General features: G+C 35.0%; 1 protein-coding gene across 1 annotated transcript; it reads left to right on the top strand.

Moving 5' to 3' along the window:
• Positions 1-1,946: 1,946 nt before the first annotated feature.
• Positions 1,947-15,202, top strand: GC (gamma-glutamyl carboxylase). The gene is given in 11 exon segments (XM_011508298.1): positions 1,947-2,135; positions 7,977-8,112; positions 8,306-8,412; positions 8,447-8,553; positions 10,383-10,582; positions 10,713-10,780; positions 10,852-10,965; positions 13,039-13,274; positions 14,859-14,901; positions 14,904-15,029; positions 15,031-15,202. Coding segments are annotated over 11 exon segments (1,488 nt in total). The 3' UTR covers positions 15,193-15,202.
• Positions 15,203-16,934: the final 1,732 nt, after the last annotated feature.

The raw sequence follows: 16,934 nt of genomic DNA, 5'->3' as shown, positions 1-16,934 counted from the left end.
TAAAGACGCTATTGGACTAAAAGTAGAAATTAAAATTGTTCTTGGACATATTGGAAATATAAAGCTGAATTTTTTCATTTCTTTTTCAGGCAATATTCCATCAGACAATATAAAAATCAAAAAGAAAATTGTCATTTGAGTTAGCACAATAGATGACAAGTGCAGCGCACCGTTTTAAAAATCGGAAAATAAGCAACACTGTAGAATAATTAAAATTTGAAAAATAAATACAGTGTATCCGGTTTGTATAATCATCAACTACACGTCTGCTACGCAGGCATGCACGCACGCACGCACTCACGCACGCACGCATGCACGCACGCACGCACGCCACATAAGAAGACAGGAGGCATGTATGCCATGTACGCTCAGGACAAGGCACTCGGCGAAAAAGTTTAGAATAGACCCCTACCATTCGACCTCTCGACGCGTTATATAAGGTGCCCCTAGCCTCTCTCTCTCTCTCTCTCTCTCTCTCTCTCTCTCTCTCTCTCTCTCTCTCTCTTTCTCTCTCTCTCTCTCTCTCTCTCCGTCGCAAATGATGATGTATGAATGTTGGACTGGGTGCACGGGGGGCTCGGTAAAGGGTTCCATTGTATTGCGCGCACCCCTCTCTCCCCCACTCTTTCAATCTATCTTTCTTTCCTTCCATTGGCTCTGTCTCTCCTTCACTCTCCACAGGGGAGAAAAAGAGCGAGAGAGAGAGAGAGAGAGCGAGAGAGAGAGAGAGAGAGAGAGAGAAAGAGAGAGAGAGAAAGAGTGAGAAAGAGAGCCGCGTGATATATTGCCGTTAGTACGATGAACGAATAGTGAGCTGCAGTTGCAGCCTGTATACTGTTAATTTTTATGTCCAATTTTTTTCCATCCATCCTCGTCTGTCTCTCGCTATCCGTCTCGTTGCCCTCTCCCTTATGTAGGTACGAAGGAGCTGATACTTCGAGCCCTGGGGGCGACGAAACGAATATCTAACCGCACTTCTCGTTACGTTCGTCTATCTGTGACGCGCGCCTATGAAATCCTTTTTTCACCTCCGGCAATATTCCTGCTCCTCTGATCAACGAGCAAGATCAAACATTTTTTTCATTGTCTTTTGGCCAGCGGTTCCTCTACGCCCGACTCTTTTCTCTCTTTCGTGCTGCCTTTCAAAGCACGCGGGGAAGGCCGATGTGAATCGACGAGACAGCACAGCACTCAAGAGCCAGTGCAAACACACGTGTACTTGATTTTTATATCCGAGTGAAAAGACAGTCGATGAGCGATACTAAACGAGCGCTTTTCATTGTTACTCGAGTAAGTAATTTTCATCGTCTACTCGGGCTGTCGTAGCCATTCATGCGGATAGTCGAAAACTACACCAACATTTAAAGTAAAACAATAGGAAGATTAATCGATTAGCAAACATTTCATTTGTACGCCCGACTTCTTTTTAAAGACACTGGATTACGATTTAATTACCAATGGATATTCGTCGAGTGCGAATATTCGTATAATGATCCTTGGTCGATATCGAGACTTAAAGAATGTTTGAAAGAGAATAATCGAGCAAATTTTTGTAGTTCCTCGAACAGCCGTATTTACAGGGCACGTAAAGTAAAAAAAAAAAAAAAGAAAGAATCAATCCTCTTAGATCCATATTGGTTTTAGCCAGCAATCAGTTATTCGCTACTCGACTAAATAAGTATGGAGAATATTTAAAGGTACGTAAATGACGTGCTCGCAAATCACTGTAAATCACCAAAGTTTTATGTTAATTTCTCACTATTCCCTGCTTACGAACATTTTACATTCTCGAAAGGCAGTTGCAAAGTTTAAATATATTGCACACTTTGATAATAGATCCGCCAAATCGGCTTATGATTTTTCCATTAATTTTACATGCCCGAGCGAATGAATAACTCGCGAAATATTGACGAGGCTTTCACGAACTTTCGCTGTGTTAGTGAATGATGCTCGCCGTCTCAAGAATCGATGTTATATTCGACAAGAGCCTGGTGAGAAGTCCGAATCTCACGGGCGATGCGCCCCGAGAAAAAATAGCGATGATGCACGAAAATTGCACCGAGTGTTTTCACTTCACGGAAAGGTCGACGATGCGAATATGGGGTTGCCCCGTGAAATCGGACACCGACTACGCGGTGAGCGAAAAAAAAAAAAAACGAGCGGAGTGCCCGCCTGGATAATATGCAAATTCGATCGGACATGGTTTTAGAAATTCGCCGCGGCTCGTGCGCGTCTAGTACGCCAACAATGAGTAATAATAAACCGTGATAAATTGCCGGGTAAATAGAGGCTGGCAATCGGTTATATAGCGGGAAAAAAAAAAAAAAAAAAAAAAAAAAAACAACATAGAGAGAAGAAGAGAGACTTGCGATACAGCAGCTTCCAGGTGCATAGGGTATACTTGAATAAACAGGGCTGGCAAATATTATAACGAGAGGATCGTATAGGCCGTGTAATCTATGCATTTGCCAGTACATGCACACATTAGCTTCTCAACCCTTGTACGTGTGTGCTTTTTAAAGCCGCCTTCCCCCCCCCCCTACTCCTAACCTTAAAGCAGTTTTCATATTTGCTTTTGCTTTTGGGCATCAATAAAACTGCATTAGCTCGAATCGTTCGTGTACCTCGACCCTCTCTACTATTTATCTATTGTTGATTTTTTTTACTCTAACGTCATCATGATATTCATCAATAGTCACTCTATCCTATGAATATATTAATTTACGCTTAACTATGTTCCCAATGACTTTTCTCTTTTCTATATCTTACGCTCCCGAATGTAATGTACTCATATACATTGATTCCTCAATGTACACGAACGGGAATCGTATGGTACTTTCATTTTCCATATATTATGCGTTTTTCAATCAGCAAGTATATAATTTAACATATTAGATTATTCGTGAAGCATCAAAAGATGTTTAAACATTATATTTTCACGGTGAAGTGAAATACGAGATAATGAATATTTGTATTAATCAATATGCTTTATAAGATTAACACTTGGACTGCTAATGTATTGATTAAAAGAAATATTTTTAAAGCGCAAATTGTACAATATAATTGTCCTTACAATTGCATTTAATTTGATCTTGATGAGGAGTGATTTTCTCAATATGCCGACATTTACCAATCGGAGCGACTTTCACTTTGATCTTTTGCATAACAATAAATTTGTTCTCTTTCTATACGGCAATCCTTAACACGTACTTTCTGCTTTACTTTTTTCTTCCTTTCTTTCTCTTTTAGTCTTTCTTTTTCATTTTCTTTTGTTACTATAAATTTGCATTTATATAAAAGTATAATCATCCTACGTTGTATCTAATGGTAAAATAAAATTTAGAAAGATAGCGCGCTCAGCATATGACAAATAAAAAGGTTAATATTAAATTTTTCGAAGCGAACGAACTTCCTGCGCACGTAAATTATTAGCTTCTAATTACCAGCAACGGGAAAAATCTTCTTCGCGAATTTCATAAACGCGACCATCTCGCGCTTATCATACGCATCTACAACAACAGTGACAATGGCACGCTCGTGGCGAACGATAAAGAAAATAATGGCAATTTAGCCGAACAACGAACGGAAAAAGCGACCTCGTGAAAAAGAGGTCCATCGAGAGATACATGGATAGGCAGCTCGAAATAAATCAGTCTTTTGTCTTACAAGTTGAAAACGGCCGTTGGGGATTTGACGACACGCGCCCCTCTTCTATTCATGAAGGCGCACACCAGCTGCGTGTGTAGGCAGCTACGCGGCGACGATCCACCATCACTTCATAAGGCGTACGTACAAGCGATGACCTCCGCGTTTGTCGCCCCTCCTCACCCCTCGACCCTCACCAAACCACGACCAACCCCGTTCAACGCCACCTCGAGCCTTCCCGTATACGTAGGACCGAAATTTCTCATCGGCACCCCGTCATTTCGCAATCATTGAAAAAATGACTCTCGACACTTTGAGATTTGTTATTCTCGAAGCATCTGCGAACGGATTGATTTTTTGTGGATTGTGCTCGTACTATTGTCACGCAGAGCCCGGTCGCTGCGCACTTTTCCTCTTCTCCGTAAGCGACCTGCTTATTATATTCAGTTACGAAATTTCACGTAGACAGCGCCCTCGTGCCTGGACCAATTAGCCAAAATGACGGCCATTTATATCTTCTCGCGAATTAAGGAGTTTGTGTGGTTGGTAGCGTTCGACTTGAAATAGCAGCTATGCAAAGATAAAGGAAGAGAATTTTAAGAATCATAACGACGGAGTGACAAAAACCGATTGTACTGCTTGGAAAGGGGAAATTTTTAGTATTATCCTTGTTTAGTGACAAATGAGAAAAACAACGAACGCTCCTTTTCCGACTACTATTCTTTTCACCAATATCGTTAGACCGAAATATACGTTTATGCGGCACATTGACTAATGATAAAATTTTCTGTCCATTATGTATATCCGGGAGAACGAGGAAGTGGCCAATAGAGCATAAAATGCATATTTCGCGGATAAAGTTGATTTAATGGACGGGGACGATCGAAAGAAGCGTCGTCGCAAAAGAGGTGTAATACGGCGAAAAACCAATTTTCTTTTATATCCCTATGAAACAGTGATAAATGAATTACCGGGGCTTAGCGCATCGACTGATCCTCTCTGTCCATAGTCCCAAGAAGCAGTAGGTGCAGTGCTTCGGAAATGATTGGAATTAATGTCGTCAACGCCGAACGGAGTTCGAATCCCCGAGGAGTTGTTCCAAAACTAGGGGAGATACGTAATTCCGGGCATAATCTTGTCCTTGGACCGACGCCGCTCGTACAAACGATAATCGACTTTTCACGTGGCTAGCCGGCTTGCAATAATCGGCACTGAAAATTCAAATTAACCGAGTGCCAGTAGCTGCATCGCGATGATGTATCGATGTATCGAACGAAGTAGCCGCGTACCGCATTTATGTCCACATCGATCGCCCATCTACTAATATTTCATGCCCTCGTGCAACTACTACGTCTTTGCGAGGGATTAACTCTTGTAAAATAGCCAAATGCGGGATTAAATCATAAATGATAATGAGCGAAACGTATACAGTGGCGATTATTTAGAAGTTTTCGATATTGTTCAGGTCATTTAATTGACAAGCTTATGCTCTGAATATTTACAAATCTTATAATTTCTTATAATTATATATATATATATATATATATATATGGCTTTCGACGATTCTCTAATGCTTAAACATTTCAATAAATGCCTATTAACAATGTTTATTACAATAAATAATTATTAAATTAACATTGTTACAGCATTAGTAGTGAGGATAAAAAGATTTGAAGATTTATTAAAATGAAAATTTTTTTCTTTTTATAAACTTTTGGTAAATTAATGTACAATTTGTAAATTGAGTTGATAAATTGTTCTATGTTCATTATATCACTGCGATATACAATTATAAAATTGGAATAATTAGATAGATCATGAATAATTCATTTAATTGTAAATACAACCTAATTTAATAAAAATTATATATAATTTCCTTTTAAGTCATAATAAAAAATCAATCTAAACACAAATCGCATTACTTTTTGATATGGAAAATAAAAATTTGCAATAGTCCATACCGTCGAACGTTGGTATATAAAAAAAATTTAAATATCAAGTTTGAAAGATTTTTTAATTATTAAAAAAGCGTTGTATCGTAAAAATAAATTATTATAGTCATTTGATACTTTTGCGTTTGTGTGTGTGTGTGTGTGTGTGTGTGTGTGTGCCAAAGCTTTGTTAATTAATTCTTAGCTAAACTAAACAAAGCAATAATAAATAACTATACTCGACATGTAATAAAGAATATTTGAACTTTGAACATTTGAACTTTGAACAACTATGAGTGACGGAATATATGTTAAATTTTTATGATTTATGTACTCATATACGCAGCCACTTACGTTCACTCTCGTTTGCGATCTTTCAATTAACGCTGATCTTAAAGCGGAAGATTTTAATTATTTTCAATGCTCAAATGAATTTATAAGAAATTAATGGTTTTTGTCGTAATAAATTATTCATTGGCTTAATCTTAGAACCGTAATGTAGCATTATGTTGAGTGATTATCGATCGATGCTAAGTAAAAGCTGCCATTAAAGCTACATTGATCCAAATTAAGAACAAGTATTTAATCGATAATTTTATTGTAAAAATTTAATTAGCCCATAATTTATAAAAATCATACCTACATAAACATGAAGGTATGCACTAATTCGCATGCCCACATGCGTATGCGTATGTAATAATGATAATAATAATAATAATAATAATAATAATACCGATGATGACGACGATGATGATGATGGAAAAAAATTAATAAGCTTAAGCTAATGCAAAATAAAAAGTTAAAAAGTTAAAAAGTTTCATTTTACACTTAAAAAGAATATTTTGAGAATGTAATTAAGCAAGAAGAAAAAAAGTATGCGTGAAGTATTAAAATTCCTCAATACGTGCTCTTAAAGCCACTGATACTTCTCATAATAATACGAGCTATTTACCTAAATAAATATATTTCGCAAATATCTTATCTCTTGAGATTTAATACTAACACATTGAAAGTCCTCGTTTCAGTTTAAAATTCGTGCCTAAGCTCCTCTGTCCTTTATTTCCCTAACAGGCTTAGACAAATAAGAACCAATTACAGCCAGAGAGGACAAAATGGTGTGGAAAAGGCCCTCCACCTGGGAATCAAAAGTCTCCAAGGATGCGAATGCCCTTTTACCTCGCCATACCGCTTAAAAAGGCCATCTAGTCGACTCCTATCAAATCCATCGTCGACCAACATTCTCACCACGACGTAATCTTAAAAGTCAATCTTATAACATAGCCGGACCTCCCCGAGAACGCTCTCTCTCTCTCTCTCTCTCTCTCTCTCTCTCTCTCTCTCTCTCTCTCTCATTCGCAGTTTAGACAGGGATCGGGCCCAGCTTGCTTAGCCCCGTAGGTACGCGATCGGAAATAAGGACCCGGGGGCAGAGAAACGGACGTTCACGAGTGCGAAAATTAACCCGACAGCAGCGAGGGCTCGTACTCGCTGGCCGCTGAATCGCCTCCGGCATGTCGGGGAGCAACCACCCGGGGACTCGTGCAGGCCAGGGTAGGCTAGCGCTAGTCTAGGCCACCATTGGCGAAGAGGTAGCACTCGTTGCCTGGCGACGCTGCCGCTGTCGACTCTGGACGAGCCTCCGAGACTCCTCTCACCCATTGGCAACCACCCTTTCGCTTAGTGCCCGAGGCTCACGGGACCGACTTAGCCACGGGCATTCGGCCTCGATCCTGCCAGCCTCGATCTCCTTCCAGTGCTTATCGCTAAGACTTTCTTTTTATCCTTAAGCGCTTGAGATCTATGAATGGGAGAGCTATTAACTGGCTTTCGGCAAACTGTGGCCCGCGCTTGTTGTATTTGTTGATACTAAAAGTCGAGTGTTGTAATGATTTTCCGATTGAAAATGCTAGTCTATTCGTCATGTGCATCACATCGTATTGCAGTTAACTTTTAACGAATTTCATGGAATTTCAACGCGAGATTAATCAAAATAATAATAGTACCAGTAAATCCAATTATAAAGCTGGTGATTTGAAATTTTAGATTGTATTAGACACAAATATGCGCGCTTATAAATCATCGTTAGAATAAACATAATTGCGCCCGTAATGTTAAAATTTTTTAATCATTTGATATGTTAAAATCCGTGTTGTATTTGTTTGCGATTAAATTTGTAGCGCGTAAATAACGAAGGAGAGGCAATTTTTTCAGCTGAGAAAAGAGTGGATTTTCCGTTCATTTCTTGAAAGAATGGACGTAAAAATGAAGATGTTGGATAGAGGCCAGAAAGACTGTATTATCGTCGCCTGTTTAAGCCAGTAATCGAACTTCATGGTAAATCGAATCGAACTATAAAGTTATGGAACTTTACAGTTATTAATACGTATTTCACCATTTCAGCGGGAAGAATTTTCAAAACTATTAATTATTGTTAACAGTGAACGTGGATTGGTAGCCGTTGGTTCGATCGTTCAAAAAGATAAGATTGTGGTCGTAGCGTTAGTAAGGTTGCTTTTAAAAGGATTCCTGGCTCCTTGTAACTTAAACACCCTAACTTACAGCTATATTGAATGAATGGAGCTCTTTGAAATATTAAAACCAAATCACAAAAAATAATCACAGCCACAAATTTAATGCACGCAAATCCAGTGTAAGTGGATAAGCTTGGATAAAAAAAATATCGGAAAGCAATCGAACTCAGTGCCCAAACTTATTCTAATAGAAATAAGTATTCCCAGGGCTCCTCATGGTATTGGACGTCATCGAGGAAAAAACTTTAGCCAGTAGCGCGGACGTGAAATGGGGTTACCCCGACGTGTATGCCCACTTTCCCCTAATTCACAGATAGCTTTCTCTTACCGTGTACGATTATCCTGTTCGCACCGACGTAGCTTGGCGCTTTCGACATTATCCTTGGCCTAAACTTCAAATTGCCATCCGAGCTGGTGCAGTTTTCTTCTCGACATAAACCTCTGGCGTGACAAAGTCGCTCGTATCTTTATGAAATCGTTGCGCTGCTATTTCGAGGAACAGATGCGAACTGATATATCTACGGCGGTCTACTACTCTTACTCAGTATGCCGTTTATTATCCCGTTGTAACGTTTTTTTTTTGTTTTTTTTTTCATCCCGTACGATTGGCATGTCATTTGCAACGTGGGCGTGTATGAATTAAAAGCTAAAGATTTTAATCTCATTGTAATTCAATATTCTTATCCGTAAGATCGAAACCAATCTGCTTTTACACGCAAACTACACTTGTTTCAACGTACAAATACAATGTCATTTCATCTCTTATCGTGACGATTCCTAAACTCTACGTTAATACGATTGACCGTGAGATTGTTATCTGTAAAACCTGCTTGGCATTGTATTGTTAAATTGATATTATTAAAATTTATAACTGCTAAATATCTAATGAAATAAGAAATCATTTTTGTTTATTTTGTTATTCACAGCTGCACGATACGTATTAGCTTTGAAGAATAATAAAAGAGAGTAAATGAAAAATAATTTCATTTTACAAATGAAATATATATTTAATAAATAAAAGTGAAAGATACAGAGAAATATATAAATTTGTCATTCATAGTCAAAACAAAATTCTTATAATGTAAATGTAACGCAATTTATGCAATTTAATGTATTTATATTGAAATTTTATTTCTTCGAATTCTAGTTGATAGCAGATCCAAAAAGTCCAATAAAAAGTGGCTCAAAGAATATACGATAATCAATCTCTTATTATTAAAATATTTCGTTATTATTATTATATATATTTGCTATGTACTCAAGAAAATTAATAAAATTATATATTGTTAATAGATTTTCAAGTATCGGCGCGATACTTTAAAACAAAATAACAAAAAATTTATATATTATCTGACTTTATTTCTAAAGTCAATTATAAATAATAAGCATCTAAAGCAAATACTTTTTCAATAAAATACATAGTTTTATGAAGCTAACAATGCACTCTTCAATAACTTTGTTTAATTCATTGAGATTATGTTAAATTATAACTTGCGAATCAATTAATATTTTTAATCCTCTTAAGACTGTCATTTTCTGCATACTTAACACGATTAAACTTGTGAATTATTTCGACTTAAACAACTTATGAAACATTATGTTATCATAATTATCTACAATTACACATTAAAGAAAAAAAATAAATGTATGTCATCGTCAACACTTAATATTTACAAATAAATTACAAATATATACAAAGTACATATATAATAATTAATTTAGTAATAAAATAATGACATTAGTTTAAAAAAATAAATAAAAAAAAGGCCTTAATACTTTCAAATACACATACTCGATTGTAATATCAAAACATTTATATCAACACTTCTCAATTGTAGTGCATAAAATATTTTCACATTTTTTTTAAATAAATATTATCCTAGGCGTAAACTGTAATATATATTATAAAATTTTCTTTTTAATGCAGTATTAATAATATAGAAATAAAATATTCTTTTCGTTTTCATTAAATTAAAATATTTTTAAGCTATTTATTTATTTTATAAATTACTCTATGGAATATCTATTAAAAAATTACAATACTAGAATTTTATCTAAATTAAATGCTAATTAAATATATATTTCATTTATAGAATCTTGAATACCGACTGATTAACATTGTAATGTGCAATAATAAATAATGTAATAGATTTCTAATTAAAACCAATAATATTGGAGGAATTTCAAATTGTGAAAAAGAATTGCTTCGATTAAAGTCTCGATCGATACGATCAGCGATCCATAATAAACACATATTTTTTTAACCTTTGTTAAGTCTTTGTCGTGCCTCGTGCATTCGTGACATTTTCCTAATGATACTGATAGCCAAGCAGTCGGGCCCTTACGTCGTCCACTGGTTTATCTTTGCCTCCGACCTGACGATCGGCTTCTCTGGCTTCTTCGCCCGTAGACGCTCGATCGTGATACTCTTCTGCGCGGCTTTTTACCTCATGAACTGCCGACATCTCAGTACAGGTGCGAGGTTTCCGCCGTCGCGGAAACTTACGCAAGGTTATCCCTGGGCGAATTGCCTGCGCGCGTGTGTGTAGCGGAAGGACCTACGGCCCACGGCCCAACGCCTTTGTTTGCTTCTCGCTGTTCGCAGGGATGTTCCCGTACGTTTGCCTCGCCGCAATGCCGCTCTTTTGTCGCCCCGACTGGCCCCGGAAGCTCGCGCGTCCGCGGTATCGGCCCAAGGAGGATGTGGACTGCGATTCTCAAAGCCCTGCGACCGGATCCAAAAGCTCGTCGTCGTCTTCGTCGTCGTCGTCGTCGTCGTCGTCGATATCGTTGGGATCCTCCACGTCATCCACGTTATTCTCAAACTTCTCTCGTCTTACTCGCACTTCGTCACGAAGGTAAGAAGCCCTCATTGGGCTTTCGAACTCATTCTACCTGGCATTTACGAAGGACGGACGATCGAGATTTTGTCAAAGTCCTTTCGTGATTCAACAGCCGCAGTCTTAAATATGTTTTACGAAGAGAGGCCTATTGATCCTATCCCCCACCCCACCCCACCCTCCCGCTCTCACCGCCATTCGACTAAAAAAAATCTAAGCCGGAACACATCGATCGATCATTATATTTATTTATTTCACGCATTGTCGCTACTGTTAAATTCAATTATTTTTATTTCATTCCTACTTTCATCACGCACACATACTTTAAATTGTTAAATTATCAAATTATTCTGAAATCTTACATATATCAAATACACATTTATCGGTTTTTAAACGGCGTTATTTAAATAATAATGATTTTATTTAAATAGCTGTTTCGTTAATGTACTTAATAGATATATAAAATATTAAGTTGTTTTTAGTGAATTTTACTTTTAACGTTCACAACATTTAACAATAACGAGATGAATATTATATAACTCTTATTTTATCTACATTAAATATAGAGAAAGTTTCATAAAGCAAATTGACAATGGATTTTTAATTGATATTAAGTCTAAAAAATATTTAATAATTTTGAGTATATTGCGAAAGGCAATAAAGTATATTGTGAAATTCTTACAATATTACAGTTTTTAGAAATTTATTTTCATTCGGCATTTCGATTCATAAATTTGATGTATTTAAAATTAACTAGTTAATGTAAAAATTAAAAAATTGAAAATCCATATATTTATAAAATTTAATAATACTGTCTTCCTTTATTGTAGCTAACAATTTCCTACTCTCACTATAAAAATGTAAAAGTCCTTCTACTCTAGTTTCTTAACATGTAAATTTACAAATGGATTTTACATTTTTTCCTATACTATTTTAATCTCACATCAACATTTATTGACAGTATTTACTTCACTTCAAATATTCCCCTATTTTATTTCACGATATTTCAAATTAACTCTCCTCATATTATAGTTACTTCTTTGTAACGCTGTTACTGTAATATCCTTAATGTTATTTTTATTTAAATGTAATATCTGATAATAGCCGTTAGTGGCTATTATATTAATTCAAACTTTAATTGACTTTGCTTAGGATGGCCTTTAAATTGAGAAGGAATGAATTATAATTGTCCTTCCATTTCACTTTTATTTTATCTTGGCTATTAACGCTATGGTCGACAATTAAATTTGTCTACTTCGATAATGAATTCATAAATCATTTTGAAGTCACAATTTTTATCATCTCTTGACAATTATTTAATAATATTCCAAATGTACGGCTTATATCAAAGGACATTTCACGTTATATAAATTATAATTTTCTTACTGCATTCGGTAAATATATAAATCATACATTGGAATAAGATATTTTACTTACTAAACAAAACCAATTGAATGTTTTAAAAGATCGATCATATGTGGTGTTAAAAAAAAATCAATTTTTAGCGTTGATAGATATTTAATAATAATAATTAGTTTATACGCTATATTCTGCATAAATTTTGTATATACTTTTTATTTTTTTATTTAATATTTATTTTATTTGAAATATAATGGTATTGTAAAATCTTTATATCTTCATTTCCTTTCAAAATCGATGACTCGTGAAAAACGACTTATTATTTCTTGTCTTTATAATTTTAATTTATTGTTTTTAATCAAATGCTTTGTTAATTAAGCATTTATTTTAAAGGACTCTATTGTATAATATTGATCCAATACTAGAGAAATTCTGCTTACTATGAGCAGAAGATTTGTGAAGTTTATTGTTAGTTCTACTATATATTACTATTTGTTTTCGTAATTAACAAATGTGAAACTGTAATTATATATGCACTTTAACGATTACTTAAATTAAATTAATTATAATTAATTAATTATAAAAGTAGTTGATCAATATAATTAATCCTAACAGTTTTTTTTTTTAGTTTTTTTTTATAATAATTCTCCAAAACACAATAGTATAAGATGATCGTTATTAAAATATCTTATGCTGCTTTCTGATAAATGCACTCATTATTATTGATAATAGGGATATAATAACTGGTTGCATGGCCTTTATGGCTATTCTTGGGACATGATGGTAGGTGCATGGGATACCGCACTCGTTGTAATCAATATGCGAGACAATGAGAGTCGAAAGGATTATTTTTTGGATCCGGGAGCTTGGATGCTAAATGATAGGTGAGCAAAATACAAAAATGTACGACAATACGCACACTGTATTAAGGCGTTACTGCGTTACATCTACGTTAATGATACATCTACGTTAATGATACATCCACGTTACGAGTTCATAGTTATTTAAAAAACAAGTTGTTCATATTAATTTTTAAAAATGCTTATTTGTAATAAAATGTTCAAAAGCAATGGTTGCCTGTTTATCTGCGTTTAACGATATCATTGGATATTCATTTGTATGTCGTATCGAAATAGCTTGAAAAACGATTGAAATAACACGAACTTCTTACGTTCGATATATTATGATAAATTTTGATTAGTTAAAATTCATAATTTATTCACATTTAATATTTGAGTCTATATTTTAATCGGGGGTCTGAAATTTTGTTTTTTAAACATTTGCAAAATACAGGGATTGAAATATATTGTAACCAATATATCGCATTAATATTTATATTTCTATAGTCTCTATTTCACTTTCCTCGGCGTTTCATCTTCGAAATATTACCCTACTGTTGTAAAATCCTATTAATATATACTGTTTGGTAAATAGTTCATAATTTATCTTTTTAGAATAATCTGGAAAAATTCGAAAAATGCAAGGCAATTTATCATCCAATTGAACATTTTTACATAGACTTTAAGTATTCCTTAAGCGATCGCTTTCAACAGAGACTTTTTAATCGATAATTTAATCGATGTTAAAAGTAGAATGGCATGAATTTTAAGCAATTTTGTATTTAAAGTTATCGTTATATAAATTTACGTCATATCGCTATGTACGTAAACATTTGTAAATACAAATGTTTAGAAATACAGCATCGAACGGATACTTTGTATGACATATCGAGAAAATATTCTTATTTTTCGATTTGGACAAGTTGAATTTTTTTTTTTAAATTTTCACCGTAATAAAATAAAGGTAAAATATAAAATTTTATAGACTCTATGGATTCTCAAAAATTAGCATACCTCCAAATTTCTGATTTTTATAAAATTTCCACTCATCTTGCTGTTAAAAATATTTTATTAAAGCAAACGTATTATTATTAAAATGTTACTGTATGTTTCTGTTATATTTAATATTCAGCAAAATAAGTGCTATATATGTAAATATGTACATATATAATATATATTTATATATATATATATATATATATATATATATATATATATTAAATTTAATACTCAAACTTATTCATGTTATTTCGAAATAAAATAGCAAATAATAGCTGAGCAACTAGAAATATTGAACTTTTTTTACGAGACACGCACACCACTTTATGCCATACCTAAAAAAATCTATATTTTAAAAAGTGGAAGCAATTGTAAGTTCGGAGTAATAGTAGAGTGGAACTTTTAACAAATTTTAGTATAGTTAAATCTACTTCAACTATTTTCGTCGAGTAGATGAATCGCATGGATTGACAAAGGCCAATCGAGAGAGACTGTAACTGAATGAGAAAAATGCTAAATAAGTTCGTTTTGAAAAACGTATCTCGGAAAGAAGGGAATCAGCCCTCGTCACGCGCTTTTGAAAAGCTCATAAAAATGGATTAAGCGGCGAGTGTGTGTGGGATCGTTGAGTGGAGGGGGGGGGGGGGGGGGGGGGGGCAAAGAAGAAAGATACGTAAGGGCTGGATCGACGCGGTAATGTTGTCCGGTCCCCAGGGCCGAGTTCGATCGAACCCAGCAGCGCGTGTTCTCCTATTCTTGAGTCACACGGACGTCCTCTTCGTGGCTGACTACCCGGGTCTGCGGCTCGAGAATTACATCGACAGAGACCTCGTGAGCGTCTTCCTGAGCGTGCTCGAGGGCGAGGTCGCGTACAGCCGAAGAAATGGAGGACGCGGAGGAAGGATGCGAACGGACAATAGGGAAAGGCGGCTCCGTGCGGATAGAGACCGGAAGATTCCACAAAGTCGAAACCACGAGTCCGCATCCGGTCTGCTACGTGTATACGTTCGCGAATCGAACAAAGCGGCAACTGACCGCGCGCGAGTAATTTTCCTTCTTCTCCTTCTCTATCTTTTCTGCTATTCTTTCATTATCCTTTCCTCGCTTATCGCTCTCTTCATGCACGTACAATAATTAGCTTGAAACATTCCGGCCTCCCTCGCCCGCTCATCCTCCCACTCCCCCTCTCACTCTCTCTCTCTCTCTCTTAATTACCTGCCGTGTTATCTGCATGTACTCATACACGTTACCTTGGCTTCCTCACAAGAGACGGATCGAGAAAATTTTCAATGCTCGCAGGATAAAAGAAGGGTGTTCCATATGGGCGGAAGTCCCGAGTACTGCACAGGAGGCTATTACGTCACCACTCGGATTTTAGCTTTCAGTTGTATACATACCATTAGTGGAGCAACTCTGCAAGGAAATAATGTATAAATATAAAAATATATATAAAAAAATTTTCTTCTGCAAGTCCCTTCTAGCCATTTCAATAGTTAGCTCCATTTGAATAGTTATAACAAAAAAGTTGTATTTATTGTGATATTATCGTCAATTTATTTTCAAAAATTTAATAATCCAAAACAAAACCAAAGTATTTCGATAAATAACAATTGCTTTATAGTATGAAAAATATACTTAATAAAATTTTGATGTATTTGGCATTCGTTTATATATAAGAAGAAAAACTTAATAAAAAAAAAAAACAAGTTTGTTATTCGGTAATATAGAGAAGGAAAACCAATCACTAAATATATAAATAAATTTTAAAGAAAAAGTAATTACTTTCTAACAATTATCATATAAAAATGTCTTTTACTTTCTTTATTGACAACCGTGAAATTTATTAATGAGAATAAGTATGCATTTATATGCATAAAAATAGCTATTAAGATAAATCTGGCTTTTGTGCTCAAGCATAGAGTTAATCGAATTAACGTTTTAACGATCTATTTGGTTATTTAAATGTATAAACCCTTTTATTTATAATAGTTTCTTTTATAAAAATCCTTTTCGACCATGCAAATTTAATAAAAATTTTAATAAGTGTTTAATCGGTACAAATATGAAATTAAAAAATTCGACATATAGATCTTAAATCGTAGTTTAAAAAGTTATTTAAATAATTAAATAATGCTAATTGTTGATTTATTATTGTTTATTCATTGTTTGATTTTAATTTATTTCTATAAAATGTTTGTTTAACGGGGTCTCGCGTGTAGGTGATTTGATTTGATTTTATTACGGCAATAACAACGCGTTAGATCGACGTAACCGTTGTTTCAAAAGCTACAACATTTACGGTCAGTAATTCATACAATAATACAAAATGAATTAATAATCCTACTCTCCTGTAGAAACGATTTTTTATTGTCATTCTTGCGAGTAATAAACCGTTCCTAACACCATTTAATTAAATGCTTAAATCCTACTGCGTCTGATGTACCAGAGAGATCGTTTTACGCATAACCGAGGACCGACGAAACACAGCTCCTCACCTCCTTTATGTAAGGTTTAAGTCACGGGACGAATATGACACGAGGACAACTTTCTTACTGTACGTTCTTCTATACAGAAAAGAACGATGGAGTTGTTTTCTCTGCTAATAGAAATCGGCTATAAGATCGACACTTTCATTTGCGCACTGAACGACATCGTCACACGTTTTGCTCCACCTCGCGTACAACCCGCCGATAGATGGACCATCTCCTCCCAACCATAGTCACCAATAAACCTTAACTCTATATTTCATTGTGGTAATAATATATCGAGCAATGATCTTCAATTCTTGCC

Source organism: Ceratosolen solmsi, unplaced genomic scaffold (genome assembly GCF_000503995.2).
Source record: "Ceratosolen solmsi marchali unplaced genomic scaffold, CerSol_1.0 scaffold1, whole genome shotgun sequence".
NCBI lineage: Eukaryota > Metazoa > Arthropoda > Insecta > Hymenoptera > Agaonidae > Ceratosolen > Ceratosolen solmsi.
Note: the sequence above shows the minus strand (reverse complement) of the source record. Positions and strands in the feature narration are given on the sequence as shown.